At 38.6% G+C, this 16,726-nt stretch overlaps 1 protein-coding gene across 10 annotated transcripts in view; it reads left to right on the forward strand.

Moving 5' to 3' along the window:
• Positions 1-16,726, forward strand: part of Slc9b2 (solute carrier family 9 member B2) — a 55,230-nt gene that overhangs the window by 5,824 nt on the left and 32,680 nt on the right. For 9 of the 10 annotated variants that reach the window (XR_009228146.1, XR_009228145.1, XR_009228144.1 and 6 more), the window contains 2 exons: positions 13,081-13,220; positions 13,942-14,122. Coding sequence is in view for 6 of the 10 variants with exons in the window: in XM_058583809.1 (XP_058439792.1) it covers positions 13,131-13,220; positions 13,942-14,122 (271 nt within the window). In the remaining 4 variants the exon portion in view is untranslated. The remainder of the gene's footprint in view (positions 1-13,080; positions 13,221-13,941; positions 14,123-16,726) is intronic. The other variant, XM_058583807.1, reaches the window with a different exon arrangement.

Raw genomic sequence — 16,726 nt, forward strand, 5'->3', positions numbered from 1 at the left:
CCTGAACACGTAGTTTTTAGGTAGGCATTAAGTTATGTCTTCTACACTTCCGCAGATTAAATCTTTGGAGATTTTTACTTCAGTAGACCTAAAAGTAATATTTTATACTTTCAAAAAATTACATTGCTCTTTATGGGGAGACAAAATAGGAAGAAAAGCAATTACTGGGCCCCTTCTTACCTTGGGATAGTTGCACTGGATTCATATTTCATTATACAGTGTTTTTCTTCAAGAAGAGCCAACCAAAGCAATAGATTAATTAAGTAAATAGCATAGTGGTTGTATTCCTTTGGCAATGCTGTGGTTGACACACCTGAAGCTTTTAGATAAGGTCATTCTCATTCAGGAAAACATTCTTCGTCATTTCAATAATTGTCAAGGAAAGTTTTAAGCCCTCCTCTGTGGCCTGTGAATTCCTCACTGCTGAGTAGGACTCCTTTTGAGAGCATTGACCTGAGTTAAGCAAAGTCCAGAAACTGCAATGTTTGTTCATGTAGAAATCCTGTATGAGCCTGAGAACCCATGCTTTCAACACACGAATGGGTAAACCCCGCAGGTGGGAGATTGTTATTATTGTGACCATTAGATAATATTCAATGACCGATCATAGTGATGCTCTTTTAAATGCATGAATATACTACACAGAGTATTCCACCAATGCCTTAGTCCATTCCTGTTGCTCTGGTAAAATATCACGAATTGTATAATTCACAAATACAGTAATAGAAATGTATTGCTCACAGTTCTTGAGGCTGGAAATTCCAAGATCATGGTGCCTACAGGTTTCGTGTCTGGTAGGGGTTTGCAAGATGGTGCTTTCTTGATGCATCCTCACAGGGAGGAAGGGATGAACACTGGCCGAAGGGGAAGAGCAAAAGGCACTACACTGCTCTTTTCAAACTCTTTTATAAGATGTTTTAGTCAGCTTTTTCATCATTGTGACCAAAATAAATGATGAGAGCAATGTAGAAGAGGAAAAGTTTATTTCAGCTCACAGTTTCAAGTCCATGGTTGGCTAACTCCATAGCTCTGGGCCTGAGGTGACACAGAACATCATGGTGGTCCTACACAGGACATAGCAACCAGGAAGGAGAGAGAGAGAGAGAGAGAGAGAGAGAGAGAGAGAGAGAGAGAGAGAGAGAGAGAGAGAGAGAGAATGCTCCACTCACCAGGGACAAACTATATACCCCAAAGGCACAATCCAAGTGACCTACTTCCTGTAGCCACTCCCTACCTGCCTACAGTTACTGCCCAGTGTAAATCCAGTGTATTAATCCACTGATAGGGTTACACCTTTCAATCTAACCATTTCACCTCTGAAAATTCTTGCATTGTCCCACATATGAACTTTGGGGGGATACCACATATCTAAACCATAACATAAGAACACTAGTCCCATTCATGAGGGTGAAATGCTCATGACTTACTTGCCAAAAGGCCCCATCTCTTCACTGTCCCTTGAGGGTTAATTTCCAACATGAACTTTGGAGGGACACACACATTCAAACAATAGCAAGCAATATATGTAAGTGCTTGGTAAGATTACCCCTCAAATGTCATCCTATCCATATGACAAGAAATAACAAAGAGTAACCTGTCTTTATCCTGCAGCAATCTGTCAGTCATAATTGAATTGACAGCAAAAAGTATATTTTACTTGCCTGAGACCCTACACACATTTGCAAGCTGATTATTCCTTTATATCTTCTAGAATATTATGGAAGGCATTATTAAACATTTATATTGGTAAAATAAACTAAAAATATAACACTCATTTAACAAATACCTCCTTTATGAGCAAGCATATTTATAGAAGTGGTTTTCAAAGTATGCTTCACTTGCCAAGAGAACAAGGAGTGAACCAGCAAGAATCCTGCAGCTCCAACTTTATCTGTTCCACTTGTTGAATTTAAGATAATATATCATTTGATGAATTTTTTTACTTTAAAAACAAATATTTGAAAATTATTTCTGTAAAAGATTCTAGGCTTTTCCCCACCTTCTTTGAAAATCGCACACAAGAAATGACCTTAAACTGTGTGAGATGAAATTATCTCAAATCAAATCACCAGAATGTATCTGTGAAAAAAATTAAAGAAAACCATATTATTTTCTTTTCTCTAAAGCTTTAAGAATTATATGGATTCCCTTTTTAAATGTAATTTTATTGTAAAGGATCTTAACAATATCTAATTGTAGAAAGTAAAAATTGGAAGTACAACTACTCTATTTCCCTACTCAAAGGAAACTGCTTACAGACTTGTTTATTTCTGTTTATTTACATACATGTGCCTACATAGAACTGATTTTGTTCTTTAAGTGCAATTTTTTTTTCAAATGTGAAGGTAAAAACAGTTTCTTTCGATTTCACAGCTCTATAATTTTGGTGGCATATGTCCCTTATATTGAAAATAAAGTTCAAATTAAGCCAAGATAGTTTCCAAGTATCTGAATTAGTCCCATAGGAAATTCTGGTTATTAGGTATGCTAAAGGGGAACATGAGGGCTGGGGATGTGGCTTAGTAGTAGAGTGCTCTCCTAGCATACATGAGGCTCTGGGTTCAATCCTCAGCACCACATAAAAATAAAATATTGTGTCCATCTAAAATTAAAATAAATAAATAAATGAAAAAGAGGAGCATGAATGGCCAACAGCCTTTGCATATATTTTTAGAAAATGCTTGACCTACTAGCCTTCAAGCAAATGGATAATCACAACAGTCTTAATAGTCAAGTCGCTTGGCTTGGATCAGACTTCACACTTCTATTGAAATTTGTATTTGAACTGTAGACCTTCATTAAATTCATCTTATTTACTGAATTTATGAGATCTATAAAATTTTGCCTTTAGTAGCTGAATAAATTTTTTCTAATATAATTAAAAGATTGTTTATCTTTCTCAGTGATGCAATATCTTGATTGGGAAGCTTCTGTGTATAGGTACTTTTAATGTTTAAGTAAAAGGTAACTTGCCTTCCTAGTTCTCAGTATAATTATCCAATACACAAAAGTCTTTCAAAGTATCTCAGTTTAACTGAAATTTAAAAAACAAAAACCTCCTTGATTCTTAAAATCTTAAGGCATACCTGAGTGACAAGTAATCAGTTAGTCAGTTAACTAATAATTTGGAGGATGTAAACAGTATTTGTCATGAGACACAATATTTATTTTGTCACCAACATTGTACAACTTAAATGGATTTGTAACTTTTAGCTTATAATAAACTATAACATTCTGGAATGGTTTAGATAAGGTCTCTGAAAGGCCCATAGGTTAAGGATGTGGTTGCTGCTATTGGGAGGTAATGGAACCTTCAGGAAGCAGGATCTGGTGGGAAGAAGTTGATTTTCTAGGAGTGTGCCCTTGAAGGGTGTGTTAGTCAGCTGTGATCAAAATACCTGACAAGAACAAGTTAGAGGAGGCTCACAATTTCAGAGGTTCATTCCATGGTCAGATGACTTTATTGCTCTGGGGCAGAGAAGAGGCAGAACATCATAGCAGAACAGCATAGCAGAGAAGCATCCCTGTACTTATGGTGGCCAGGAAACAGAGAAAGACAGGGAAAGGTGCTACAAGGAAGATGAACACCTGAAGGTGTTCTATCTCCAGTGACCTACCTCCTCCAGCTATGCCCCACCTGCCTACATTTACCACCCAGTACAGAAATCCTTTCAAATTATTAATTTTTCAAATAGATTAATCCACTTATTAGGTTATAGCTCTAATAATTTAATAATTTCACCTCTGAACATTCCTGCATTAACACAGGAACTTTTGTAGGACACCTCAGATCCAAAACATAACAAAAAATAAATTGGAAACCTAGGGCCTTATTCTCCCTCTTGTTGTTTTTGGGACACCGTGAGGTTAACAGGCCTCCTCTGCCATAGCTCCTACCATGAAGCACTTTGTTGCCTGTGGTGCACCACCCGTAAAGCTACTTGAGTGGTCTTTTACTCAGGACTGAGCCATGGGGGACTTAGTTCTCTCTTGGGAAAGAGGATCCTGGCATTCCTGTGTGTAGACTGCCCAAGGTGTGAAATCTCTGCCCTCGCTCTACCAATGGGACAGCTATGGTAGCTCTGAAACTGGGCATGACCCATTGCATTTGGACAGCCCATCTCCTGCCTCATTTGGCGAAGAACATTCTGTAGAAAACCTTTGAAGTTCCCTATATAAATAAACCAAAGGCGGGCTCATTCTGTCTCTCTTCCCAGTGTGGAAGCGGGACCTCTAAGGTTGTAGAGCCCTCCCACGCTCACTTTTCAAAATCACTTCAAATGGTGTGTGGTTTCTTCGCAGCTTCTTTTTCTTAGCTTAATTTCACAGCCAGCCCACCTCACACAGAGGAAGCCCAAATTCTATCATCAATGGGCGAGAGTTGCCACAGTCCCAAACAAGTCCAAGTGATCATGGACTTAAACTTCTGAAACCCTACGTCAGAATAATCTTTTCAAGTTGATCATCTTAGGTATTTCCTCACAATGACAGAAAGCTGACTCACACATTGATAACTATGGGAGAGAGTAAAGCTGAAGATAATAGAAAGTAGAAAATAAAAATATTGATATTTGCTTTTAAAAATATTGATATTTGCTTTTGAATGTGTTTTCAAACATAGTTAAATATTTTGATATATAAACATAAATATATGTATGTATGTGTGTGATTTTAAACAAAATATGTAGCAGAGACTATGAAAAATACAGTGCACTTGTTTGGTAGAAATTACATGAAGTTGAAGATATAGATTAAAGTGTTATGCTCGAATTCAGGACCCCTAAAGACCACCAGAGACCAAGACTGATGTAAGCAGCAAAGAGGTGTTTATTGCGAGCTAGCTCGGTCCTCTGCACACACAGAGCAACTGGTGACACTGAGAGGCCCCAGCCCAGGGTTTGCAACAGTTTTATACACTCTTTGGGGAAGGCAGGGACTTCACATACATCATAGCATCTCTTAGCAAATCATCACACACCTCGGGAAAATCATAAAACAACTCTAAAACATGATTAGCACATTCACTGGAGGGAACAAGTTGGGTAAGGGTGATTGGTTAGTACAAGAGGGGGATTCATTTGAACTGATTGGTTTAGGCTATGAGAGGAGTACGTGCTGAACTACATGGTTTCCCAACACCATAAACTACTGGGAGGGTCATCTGGCATCCCAGGTATTTTCCCTGTCTCAAGCTGATTGGTGGTTGCTAAGGCGTTGCTATGGGCCCTCACCTAGCCTGACTGAGTCAGGGACACCTTGCATCACAGATCTCTCCTGTTATTTGCAGCCAAACAACTCAGCAGGGTGGGTATGTGCCTAGGAGTGCTCTATGGGTCTTTCCAAGGACAAGGGTCACACCCGCTTCCTTGGACAGGCTTTGCTCTGAGGTAGAGGCTGGTTTTTCATTTCCCCCTTTGTCTGGAAACTTGGGAACCAATCATAGTTCCCTCAGTTGGGGAACTATCTGGGCAGGCTCTACATCTTGGTAAACAGTAACCCTCAGGGGACAGTCTCCAACTTCCCAGACTCACTCAAAATTGGCCTCCTAGATCCAACCTGACTGGATTTACCTATCTACACTGTCTATCTATTTCTGGCTTCATTCCCCCCTCTAATTTTAGTAACTCCTTGTTGCTGTAAGGAGAAGGGACGACGGCTCATTCTGGCTGCTTCAGAGCTGAAAGGGGGTGTCAAACGTGAGGGGCTCAATGACATGGGGGACGACATAGGGGATGTGTGAGTTCCCTTTTAGAAGTCAGTTCCATTTGAAGTCTGGTTGGGGAAAAACAGGTTGTCATCTGGGGATGGATGCTTCTATGAGAGAAACAAAAGCCATGAGTACTGAATAAATGTTGCAGCAGCTGGAACATGTCACTGTATAGAAGTTCCCTCACCAGGCTTTAACATCCCCAGTTATCAGAACTGTAAACATAACATTTAACTTTTAGTGTTACAGATGTCCTTCCCCTTAAGATATAGTTTAATAATTGAATGTCATCTGATCTTGCAAAACCCTTTTACTAGTATAACCTTTGTGTCTAATAGAGCAACTTTTAATTCTGTAACTTAGGGCTGCATAATCATACTAGCAAACACCAAGCCTACCTGTGTAGGTTAGGAATATCTGTAGGCCTTAAACTAAAAACTACTCTGGCAGTTCCTTTTGATAGTTATCAGGCATTCCTGCCTAAGAATCTCTTTTGTAGCCTCCAATCTTACTTATTCTTGAGGGCTAACACAAGGTGTATACCTTAAGTTGCATTCAACTATTATTATTATTTAAAATGCCCAGGAATAGCTGTGTTTTGGTTTTAACTGTCTTTGCTAAGTATTTAAGGTGAAGCAAGTCAAACTGACTTTTGTTTCTATCTATTATTAACAGTCAGCTGAGTTTCCATGGGAATCCTGGGGGAACTTTGGAGCAGCTTCTCAATTCTGCTAGTGCCATTTGCGCTAGGATGGGTCCAGGTCTTGCTTGACCATATGGCTTCCCTTGGAAGCAACAGGGATGTCTCCCTTCTCCGATGACCCTCCTCTTCATAGCAATGCATTGATTGGCTTTCTGTTCTCCAGTGGTCTCATTAATCTCCCTGATCAGGAGGTTATGTGGCCCAGAGTTGCAAAGCTCTTTAGAGAAGTCCCCTGTTCCCTGGATTCAGACTGACTCAGAGGGCAAGAGCCAAATATTGGTTTTCTTGGCCCTTTTAATTTAACTTTAATTTTAAAACTTAATCTTAAACATCCAGCAAATAAATTTCAACAGCCTTATATTAAGAGTACTGGGCTTTAATGTTTTTCTCTCTATCCTGCAGGTGATAACTCATTATCTTAAATCAACCCAGGTTGTGTGTGCTTAAAGCAGTACCTCTGCAAAACATTAACAGGCAATCTTTAAACCATTTATAAGAAAACTGCAAAACAAAATTAACATGAGTAAAAACATATTTAGTTCGTGTAATAGCTACCTTGAACTTTGGCAGAGTTATACATTATAATCCCCTGTTTGAGATCTTAGTAATCTTGAAAAAAAAAAAAAAACTTTTGGACACAACTTTAAATGTACTGAAATCTGGCCTACTTCGGGGCTCTTCATAAATCTTAAGTACAGTGCTCTAGTTCTGAAGCTGATCTTTGCTTTTTAAACATCATTTTATAAAGCTTACATAAATTGTTGCTCAAGTTCACATGAATATTAGCTAACACAATATAATATCACATCTAAAACATGAGTTAAAGAAAGGCTGAAAGCTTTTAACCTTTTGTAGAAAAGTAGCAAAGTACTTTTGTGTTTTACAATATTAACCTTTACACAGATTAGGCTCTCATTAACTTAAAATATAAATAAATCTCCAATATGTTTTTCTTTTAAGCCTAAAATTACTATACAACTTTAGAACACCAGCTTGATATAATGCTCTTTTAAAGCTTCTACCTTACAGACTTGTATACCTGGAAGATATGAACACATTAATAGCACCACAATTACACTGATGTTTTTATATTAACCAAGTTTAGCTCTTAAAGAAATAACATATTACAATATTGCAAAATAACAGTTGTTGTTTAACCATAGTTGTATAATTTCAATTTCTTTAAGATTACTTGCTCAAAAAACTTACACATATAACCAACTTACACAGACCTTCTTTATCACTTACTTAAACCCTCTTATTTACTTAATCACATAGACTCTCTTATCCAGAAACACATTTTCCTTCTATTAAATCCATTCCTAGAACCTTCTAATTTCTCTTTTTCATCTGTTAGCCTCCTTTTCTGTTCACATTTTTTTTTTTTTAATTTTTTTTATTGGTTGTTCAAAACATTATAAAGCTCTTCACATATCATATTTCATACATTAGATTCAAGTTGGTTATGAACTCCCAATTTTACCCCAAATACAGATTGCAGAATCACATCGTTTACACATCCACATTTTTACATAATGCCCTATTAGTAACTGTTGTATTCTGCTACCTTTCCTATCCTCTACCATCCCCCCTCCCTCCCCTCCCATCTTCTCTCTCTACCCCATCCACTGTAATTCATATCTCTCCTTGTTTATTTTCCCATTCCCCTCACAGCCTCTTATATGTAATTTTGTATAACAATGAGGGTCTCCCTCCATTACCATGCAATTTCCCTTTTCTCTCCCTTTCCATCCCACCTCATGTATCTGTTTAATGTTAATCTTTTCTTCCTGCTCTTCCTCCCTGCTCTGTTCTTAGTTGCTCTCATTATATCAAAGAAGACATTTGGTATTTGTTTTTTAGGGATTGGCTAGCTTCACTAAGCATAATCTGCTCTGAAACAATCCTTGTAAATTTCTGAATTTAGGCAGATTATTTCATAGACATCAACATTTTATTAGTTTTTTTTTATCACCTAGGAAAAACTTATAAGCTTAATTTTAAAGACATCTTTACTTTCATCTGTGTACCCAATTTAAGTTGAACTGTTTAAATCATGTGAATCAAAGATATTTGAATCCATTTTTTAAAAATTTTTCATGAGTGCTCTATATATCTGCCAATGTTCATAAAGACATCATTATTTTCATCTGTTGACAACACTTAACACAACTGTGCACACATAACATCATAGTAAAGGCCTTGTAGCTGGTGAAATCTCCATTGCAATGTTTAAAAACCCCACAGTTGATATCAACACATTATTGCCCATGTCTTAAAGGGCCAGAAACAGATACCAAAAAAAGACACAGGACAGACAGACTGAAGGGAGCTCCAGACTATGGCTGACAGACAAGAACTTTTAAAACTGACCAGATAAGAGAAAAATCTCCCTAAGTTTCTAACTCCCATTTAATTATGACTCCCACACCAGTGGCACCATAGATGTCCAGATGTTCTCACAGAGGGGAACCAGATGTTCTCCCAGTGGACCAGACATTCTCACAGAGGGGAAACCAGAAGTGTAAAATCAAGGGTCTCCGTGTGGCGATTTTACTGCATTCAGTGTCCCTTTTCTTTTTAAGTAGACAGAGATGGAGCAATCCTTACAGTGCAGGGAAGGAAGGAGGGAGTTCCCCAAAGCAAAAGGAGCTTCGGCAGCTGCTGGGAGTCCCTCAGTCCCTCCTTTTACTTACAGGATTAGCTCCTTTGGTTAGGTCTGATCCCAGGCACGCTGGCATATCTCCTAACTTTCCAGTAGCCGGCTCTCAAAAGTTAATCCTCCGCTTGCAGTTGTTTCAAGTGCTAGGCTTCCCCAAGAAAGCAGAGCGGGGGCTCCTCTAGAGTCCCTCTGAGGTGCCAAAATTTGTGACTGAAAGTTCGGTTCCTGTCCTCGAAACCAATTGATGTCAATTTAATAATAAGGACAGGGTTTTGAGAAAAAGAAAAAGAGAGATATTCAGTTCTTAGATCCCCAGCAGGCATTTCCCTCTGCAGTGGGTGCACTCAAGCCAACTACGGGAAGAAAAGAAAATATTGCTTCCCTAGTCCCATTTAACAAAGGAGAACAAAGTTTATCAAAGTTCTTTAAAACACAGCTAAAAGGGGTGTAAAACATGAGAACAGAAAATCTGGCGGTTCTATTGACTTTTGGTCCCTTACAGGGAAGCAGGAGAAGAATACCAGGGACATTTTCAGGCTAAAATTTAGCTAAAGTTACCTCCACACTTCTAAGGCAGATCAGAACTTGGGACACTGCATCTGTCCAAAGTAAAACGATGCCATCACACTTAACAGAGACATAAACAAAAAGACACACAAAGACATAGATTCCCTTTTCAGATTGTCAACAAAAACTGAAGTGGGGTGCCAGCTCCAAGCCAACTGGGGCCTTCCCTTCAGACAAACAGATTGGGGAAGTATCCCCCTCAGATTGGGTCTGACGGCCCCAGATTGGGAGATTAGTTCCCTTGCCAGGGTGTTGGGGGTGGAGGTGGACAGGACAATAGAAAAAAACACACATAACACAAAATTCACAGCGCAGCCACAGAATTCGCAGTGCACCGTGGATTGCTACCCAGAAACTAAAAGCAGAGGCACACCGCGGATCCGTCAGCTACAAAATACTTTACCAAATACTTCACAAAATGCTTTACTAAAGGCAATCCACTCAGAACCCAGAAGGGGCTGGGGACGTCTCCCACAAACCCCGTCGGCTGCCCTTTGGTGCGTACACCTGGACCTTTTGCCGACCACACAACACAGAACCAGAACCTGCAGGCAACCGGAGTACAGAAACTTACAGATCGGCAATGCCTTTACTTACCGGCCGGGTTTTCATCACCTCTCTATCGGGGTGTTTGAGTAGGGTTATAAGGGGGATCCCGGACGAGTCCCCATCTGTTATGCTCAAATTCGGGACCCCCAAAAGACCACCAGAGACCAAGATCCATGTAAGCAGCAAAGAGGTGTTTATTGCGAGCTAGCTCAGTCCTCCACACACACAGCAATTGGTGACGCTGAGAGGCCCCAGCCCAGGGTTTGCAGCAGTTTTATACACTCTTTGGGGAAGGCAGGGACTTCACATACATCATAGCATCTCTTAGCAAATCATCACACACCACGGGAAAATCAAACAACAACTTTAAAACATGATTAGCACAGTCACTGGCGGGAACAAGTTGGGTAAGGGTGATTGGTTAGTACAAGAGGGGGATTCGTTTGAAGTGATTGGTTTAGGCCAGGAAAGGAGTACGTGCTGAACTACATGGTTTCCCAGTATGTTATCAATCACCATAAACTACTGGGAGGGTCATCTGGCATCCCAGGTATTTTCCTGGTCTTATGCTATTTGGTGGCTGCTAGGGGGTTGCTATGGGTCCCCACCTAGCCTGACTGAGTCAGGGACACCTGGCATCACAGATCTCTCTTGTTATTTGCAGACAAACAACTCAGCAGGGTGGGTATGTGCCTAGGAATGCTCTGTGGGTGTTGTCAAGGACAAGGGTTATGCCCGCTTCCTTGGACAGGCTTTGCTCTGAGGTAGAGGCTGGTTTTTCAAAAGAACCATCTCATTTCACAAATGTTTGTACAGTTTTAAAATTTGTTAATATTGGATGTTATTTGAGAAAAGGCATTTATCTTCTGTAAACTTTAATATGCTCATCTGAATAGTAAAGATGGAGTATTAAGTCGTGAACAAAAACCAACATTATTGAATGCTTACCATATGCATAGTTAGAACTATTCTTGTCTCTCTTTTATAGATCAGGAATTAGTCAAAAAGAAGCTAAGCAATTTAGTGTATGATGGAGCTGAAATTCAGATCTAACTTTTTCCAACTCCAGAGCCAGCAGATCTCATCCCTTACCTTGAGATGAGGGATCATTGTCTTCAGAAAGCTACGGGCAAATGCTGTGGTTTGGGATGTGATATCCTAACTCTAATCTCATGCCCCAGTACTCTTAATCTCCTACCACAGGCTCCAGCAAAGTTTCCCCTTACACCCCACCAGTTTTCCTTCCTCTATATCTTTAAAACAAGTATTCCCTGAGCCCAACATTTTCTTGTTTAAATGACTTTCTTCATTAACATCTTTAAATTTAGAAAATTATAAACACACCCATACATGTTTATTTTATATCATATAGAATAAAAGTCAAACTTAAGACTTTTTTAGGTACCACTCTGATTAGCATTATTTTGTAAAGAGGAAAAAAATGGTGGTGGTGGTGGTGATATAAAATTATAATGTTCTTTGAAATTTTAAATGCAGATGTCCTGGTAGTGTGTTAAATTGAGATGGTTCCTCGAGGCAGCAGTCCTGTCTAATTTATCCTTGTCCTCACAGCTCAGCATGTCTGGCACATAAGAGGCACTCAAAGATACGATGAATTAGATTTTTCCTTCTTTTAAATAATTTCTCTTTGGTTCTACCAAAGTTTGTACTCTGTATCTTTATTGTGATACACATTGTTCTTCTGACAGGAGGAATAAGTTTGGTTACTAGGAAAAAGAAACCTTGAGTAACAGTGGCTTACAAGATTACCTCAAAGCTCGGCAGTACAGGACAGGTGCAGCAACTCCAAGAGGTTCTCAAGCAATCAGCTCTTCCTATCTGTCTCATCTGCTATCCTGATTACAAATCCTTATTCTCATGGTTAAACGATGTCTGCTGATCTTCCAGGCATTGTATCTACATTCTTGGAAGAAGAAGAGGAAATTTAGAGGACAAAGAATAAAAAAGTTTGATCTTCTAAAGGTCTTCCCAGGGACTCCCACCTATATTTCATTTATATGGATGTAACTGTGACATGTGGCCACTTCTAGCTGCAAGTGGCTAAGAATTGGAATGTTTGGCTTTTCTCCCTCTATAATAGCAAACCAGGGAAAAGGGGTTATAGTGGGTGTTTATTGAGCCAACCTGTAGTCTTCCTTACAGATATTTTTAGTTTCTTGGTATAATTTTATCTTTCCTGGTATACTGCAAACCTATGGAGAGCCAAAGAAAGTGTTTTGTAATCTACAAATTGCCCACATGACTAGCAAGTGGCTACCATAGCGCTTATCACAGTGTCTAAGATACTGTGGTTACTCAGTCACTGGTGTTGTAGTTTTAAAAATACTTTTTTAGTTGTAGATGGACAAAACACCTTTTTAAAAATTTTATGTCGTGCTGAGGATTTAACCCAGAGCCTCACATGTATGAGGCAAGTGCTCTACCACTGAGCCACAAACCCAGCCTCTGGTATTGTATTTTTAACTTTAATTTAGAAATAAGAACCAGACAGGAATTAGTGACTGATTTCTCTGAAAATTATGGAATCTGGAGAACTCCCCTGGTGTCTCATTCCTCATATCAACATTGGAAAATTACTTGGGACTTTCCTGCTTCATTGAGTTGGACTGTTAAAGAGAACAATTTAATAGTGATATTGCTCAGAATGTTTTGAAGTATAACTCAAAAAATAGGGTGGGAAAGAAAAATGTGATTGGTTCAACAAGCACTTTTTTTCAGAGAGGTAAAAGGGTAGATAAGAATGAAGACAGTATATTGGAATCAAAGAAGAGATCAGCAATTGGAAATTAAGAAGAGTCTAACTTACTTTTAGCCTTGCAGAGTCTTAAGGGAAGAAATAAATAGATTTTCAAATTATTGTTTCTCTTTCAGAATAGATCTTGTTCCTCTTCTTTGTATTATCTTCTTCATAACTACAAATCATGGGGGATAAAGATAAAACAATTGAATGTCAAGATTCAGAACCATCCACAGGGATGAATCATACAACTTCTGTGTATCAAGAAACACAGGTAAAATTACTGTAGAAATCAAATGTAGAAAATCCTAGCCATTCCTTTAAGGAAGGGATTATGTATTACCAAGCTCTGCTACAACTGCATTCTCCTTGGAGGCATGGTGTATCACACCTGTAATCCCTGCAACTCCCGAGGCTGAGAGGAAGGAAGATCACAGTTCAAGGCCAGCCTAGGCTATTTATATTTAGCAAGATCCTGTCTTAAGATAAAAATAAAAAAGGTCTGGGATGTAGCCCAGTGGTAAAGCACTTGCCTACCAGTAGCCAAGCCATGGGTTAAATCCCCAGTACTCCTGCTACCCACACACATGCACACACACACACACACACATACACATGCACACACACACGCACACACACACACAGGTTTCTCCTTAATTTCTACTACTCAGTTAATAACTCTCCCTTTCTTAATCCCTAAACATAACAGTCCAGGGTAGGTGTGACTGCTAGTTTTCCCAACTTACTAAGGTCATCAGTAGCTGTCCTCACCTAAGGCTGGCACACATCTAAAAATAGTGACTTAGTGGTAAACACTCCTAATATTGATCTTGTTCCATCCACTAATTAGCTAGTCATGAAATTTATTTTCCTTACAAGGAACTATCCTTGATTCTAGGAAAGGCAATTTGATTTGTAATGTGATGAATGAGTAACTATAAACCTGTGTAGAAAGATACCATATTAAGGATTTTTAAAAATTGCTTTAAATACAGGAAGAGACGGTCATGAACCTTAAAGGTACAGATGGAAATGAACCAACAGAAGGAAGCAACCTGTTACACAGCAGTGAAAAAAAGCTACAAGAAATACCAACTGAATCAAGTGGTTTGCAGAGGCTGAGACAGATATTGGCTTGCCCTCCACATGGTTTACTGGACAGAATCATAACAAATGGTATGTGTGTAATAAGAATAGATTCAGAAAGAGAGGGTAAAAGATGAAGTTGCACTGAGAGATTCCAAAAATCATATGGTTTAAGAACAAAAAGAACTTTACTTCTCTCTTACATAAAAACTAGTAGGCAAACACTTCACAGTGGTAGGTGACTCAGTTCTGCAGTCACTGAAGGACCAGATTCACAAGGCTCCATCATCTTCAACCTGAGGCTTCCAAAATCACTGTGGTCACCACCATTCCAGTGAGTGGGAAAGAGAAAAGAACAGAGACTGAGAAACTTTTCCATCTGTATATTTGAATAATTTTATAAAATTACTTTAGAGCTACAGAAATTGCTTATAGATGGCATTGATTGTTATTATTGTTAAAGTAATACAACTAATATTTGAGCAAACACAATTTATACTTCCAAGTGAATCTTCATTATTTTTATTTGTTTTAAGGGTTTTTGCTTGTTTCTGTTTGTTTTGTTTTGTTTCCTTTTTGCGGTGCTGGGGATCAAACTCAGGGCCTCATGCTTGGTAGACAAGTGCTTTGCCCCGAGCCAGGTCCCCTGTCATTTCATGAGTAAGGTCTTGAGTTGCAATTCAGCATGTTGTAGCAGGGCTGCCATTACTTAAAATACTTTGAGGATTTGGGGGGCAGAGCATTAATCTTAACGCCATTTTGAATATTGTTAAAATTGGGATATATTTGTCTTTTAGAAATGGTTTTGGTTTTTGGAGGCAGCCAAAGATCACTCTGTTATCAATTTGATCATTCGTTATCAGTTTGATTCAGTGATGCCTTTTGTGTTCAAAAAGGAAGTATGTTTGGAGGTAATGTTAAGGAACATGCAATATAGGAGGTAAAAGGAGACGAGGCTAGAAAAGTGTCTAAAAAGGCAGATTTAAAGATAGTTTTTAAAATTGTGTTGAGGGCTGGAGTTGTGGCTCAGTGTAGCACACTTGCCTAGCATGTGTGAGGCCCTGGGTTCAATTCTCAACACCGCATATAAATAAATTAAATGAAGGTCCATTGGCAACTAAAACAAATAATAAAAAAGAAAAAAAAATTAAATTGTGCTGGGAAATGTCATTTATTGTAATAAATATGTGGTTACCCACATAGATTATGTGCACTGAAAAAAATGAGGCTCAATTCTTTATAGCTATTCTTCACTTGGGAACTCTGAAAAATATTTTCATCATTTTCATTTGACAGCAAAAGCCAAGTATAATAAGTTATACTTTAGGCTCTGGATATGTTTTTAATGAAATCAAGTCAGGTTCTGAACTATCTCAGAAGAAAATATGAAAGTTTATTTAAAACACATAGAGAAAATCACATCCCAAAATATGCACTAGCTAATAAGGGCACAGATAATTTAATACCTTTAACTTTTACCATTTGTTGTGGTTTGGGTATGAGGTGTCCCCTCAAAGCTCATGTGTGACAATGCAAGAAGGTTTAGAGGAGAAATAACTGAGAGCATTAACCAGTCAATGACTTAATCACCTGATGGGATTGAGTGGTAATTGAAGAAAGGTGAGTTGTGGCTGGAGGAGGCGGGGCGCTGGGGACGTGGCTCTGGGATATATATTTGTATTTGGCAAGTGGAATCTCTCTGGCTGCTAACTGATCATCATGTGAGCGGCTTCCCTCCTACCATACTCTTCCACCCTGTTGTTCTACCTCACTTTGAGCCCCAAGGAATGGAGCTTGCTGTCTATGGATTTAGGCCATAGACCTCAAACTGTGAGCCCCCAAATAAACTTTAGATCCTCTACAGTTGTTCTGGTCAGGTCTTTTAATCACAGCAGCAAAATGCTGACCAAAACACCATTCAAACTAAGGCACATTTCTGTTAAAACATTTACAATTAAACAGATTCAGATTGTCGTAAGAGTGAAAATGAAGGATGTGATTTTGATTGCCTTTTTTTTTTAACAAAGTATATTATCATTGTTCATAAAGCTGCCTGAAAAATGGGGGTCACAGTAGATTAAAAACCTCATCACTTGTTTTACAAGATTACTTTATTCTTTATTTTTTCCTGCACTCATTAGGTATATAAAAGCATTCTTCCTAAGAAGTAAATCTTACATGTAAAAATATCATTTTCTAAAAAGCATGAACAAGAAATAAATTAGTAACTGATTTAAACATGATTTAGAGAAGCTTATGAATGTGCATTTGCTATGTCCAACTATATTTATCACTTGTAAAGTGGTGCAATTTACTACCAAAGACCCTCATAAGAAATACAGCATGTTGGGCTGGGGTTGTGGCTCAGTGGTAGAGCGCTTGCCTATCATGTGTTAGGTCCTGGGTTTGATTCTCAGCACTGCATATAAATAAATAAAATAAAGGTCTTTTGACAACTAAAAAAATATTAAAGAAGAAGAAAAAAAAGAAATACAGCATTTTCTGATACAGACTGTTTCTACACTATGAATTAGCTCAGACGCAATGGTAAATCGGGAGTCCTGTCGGTGTGATATGGAACTTGCATTTTTGTGTATAAATTTTTCCAATATGGAAAAGGAAAGGAGAGTTAGATTTTTTTTCCATACCAGGGATTGAACCCAGGGCCATATCCCCAGCCCTTTTTATTTTTTA

Source organism: Marmota monax, unplaced genomic scaffold, assembly GCF_021218885.2.
Source record: "Marmota monax isolate L192 unplaced genomic scaffold, Marmota_monax_Labrador192_F-V1.1 WCK01_AAM20220418_F8-fsc00002, whole genome shotgun sequence".
Classification (NCBI taxonomy): Eukaryota; Metazoa; Chordata; class Mammalia; order Rodentia; family Sciuridae; genus Marmota; species Marmota monax.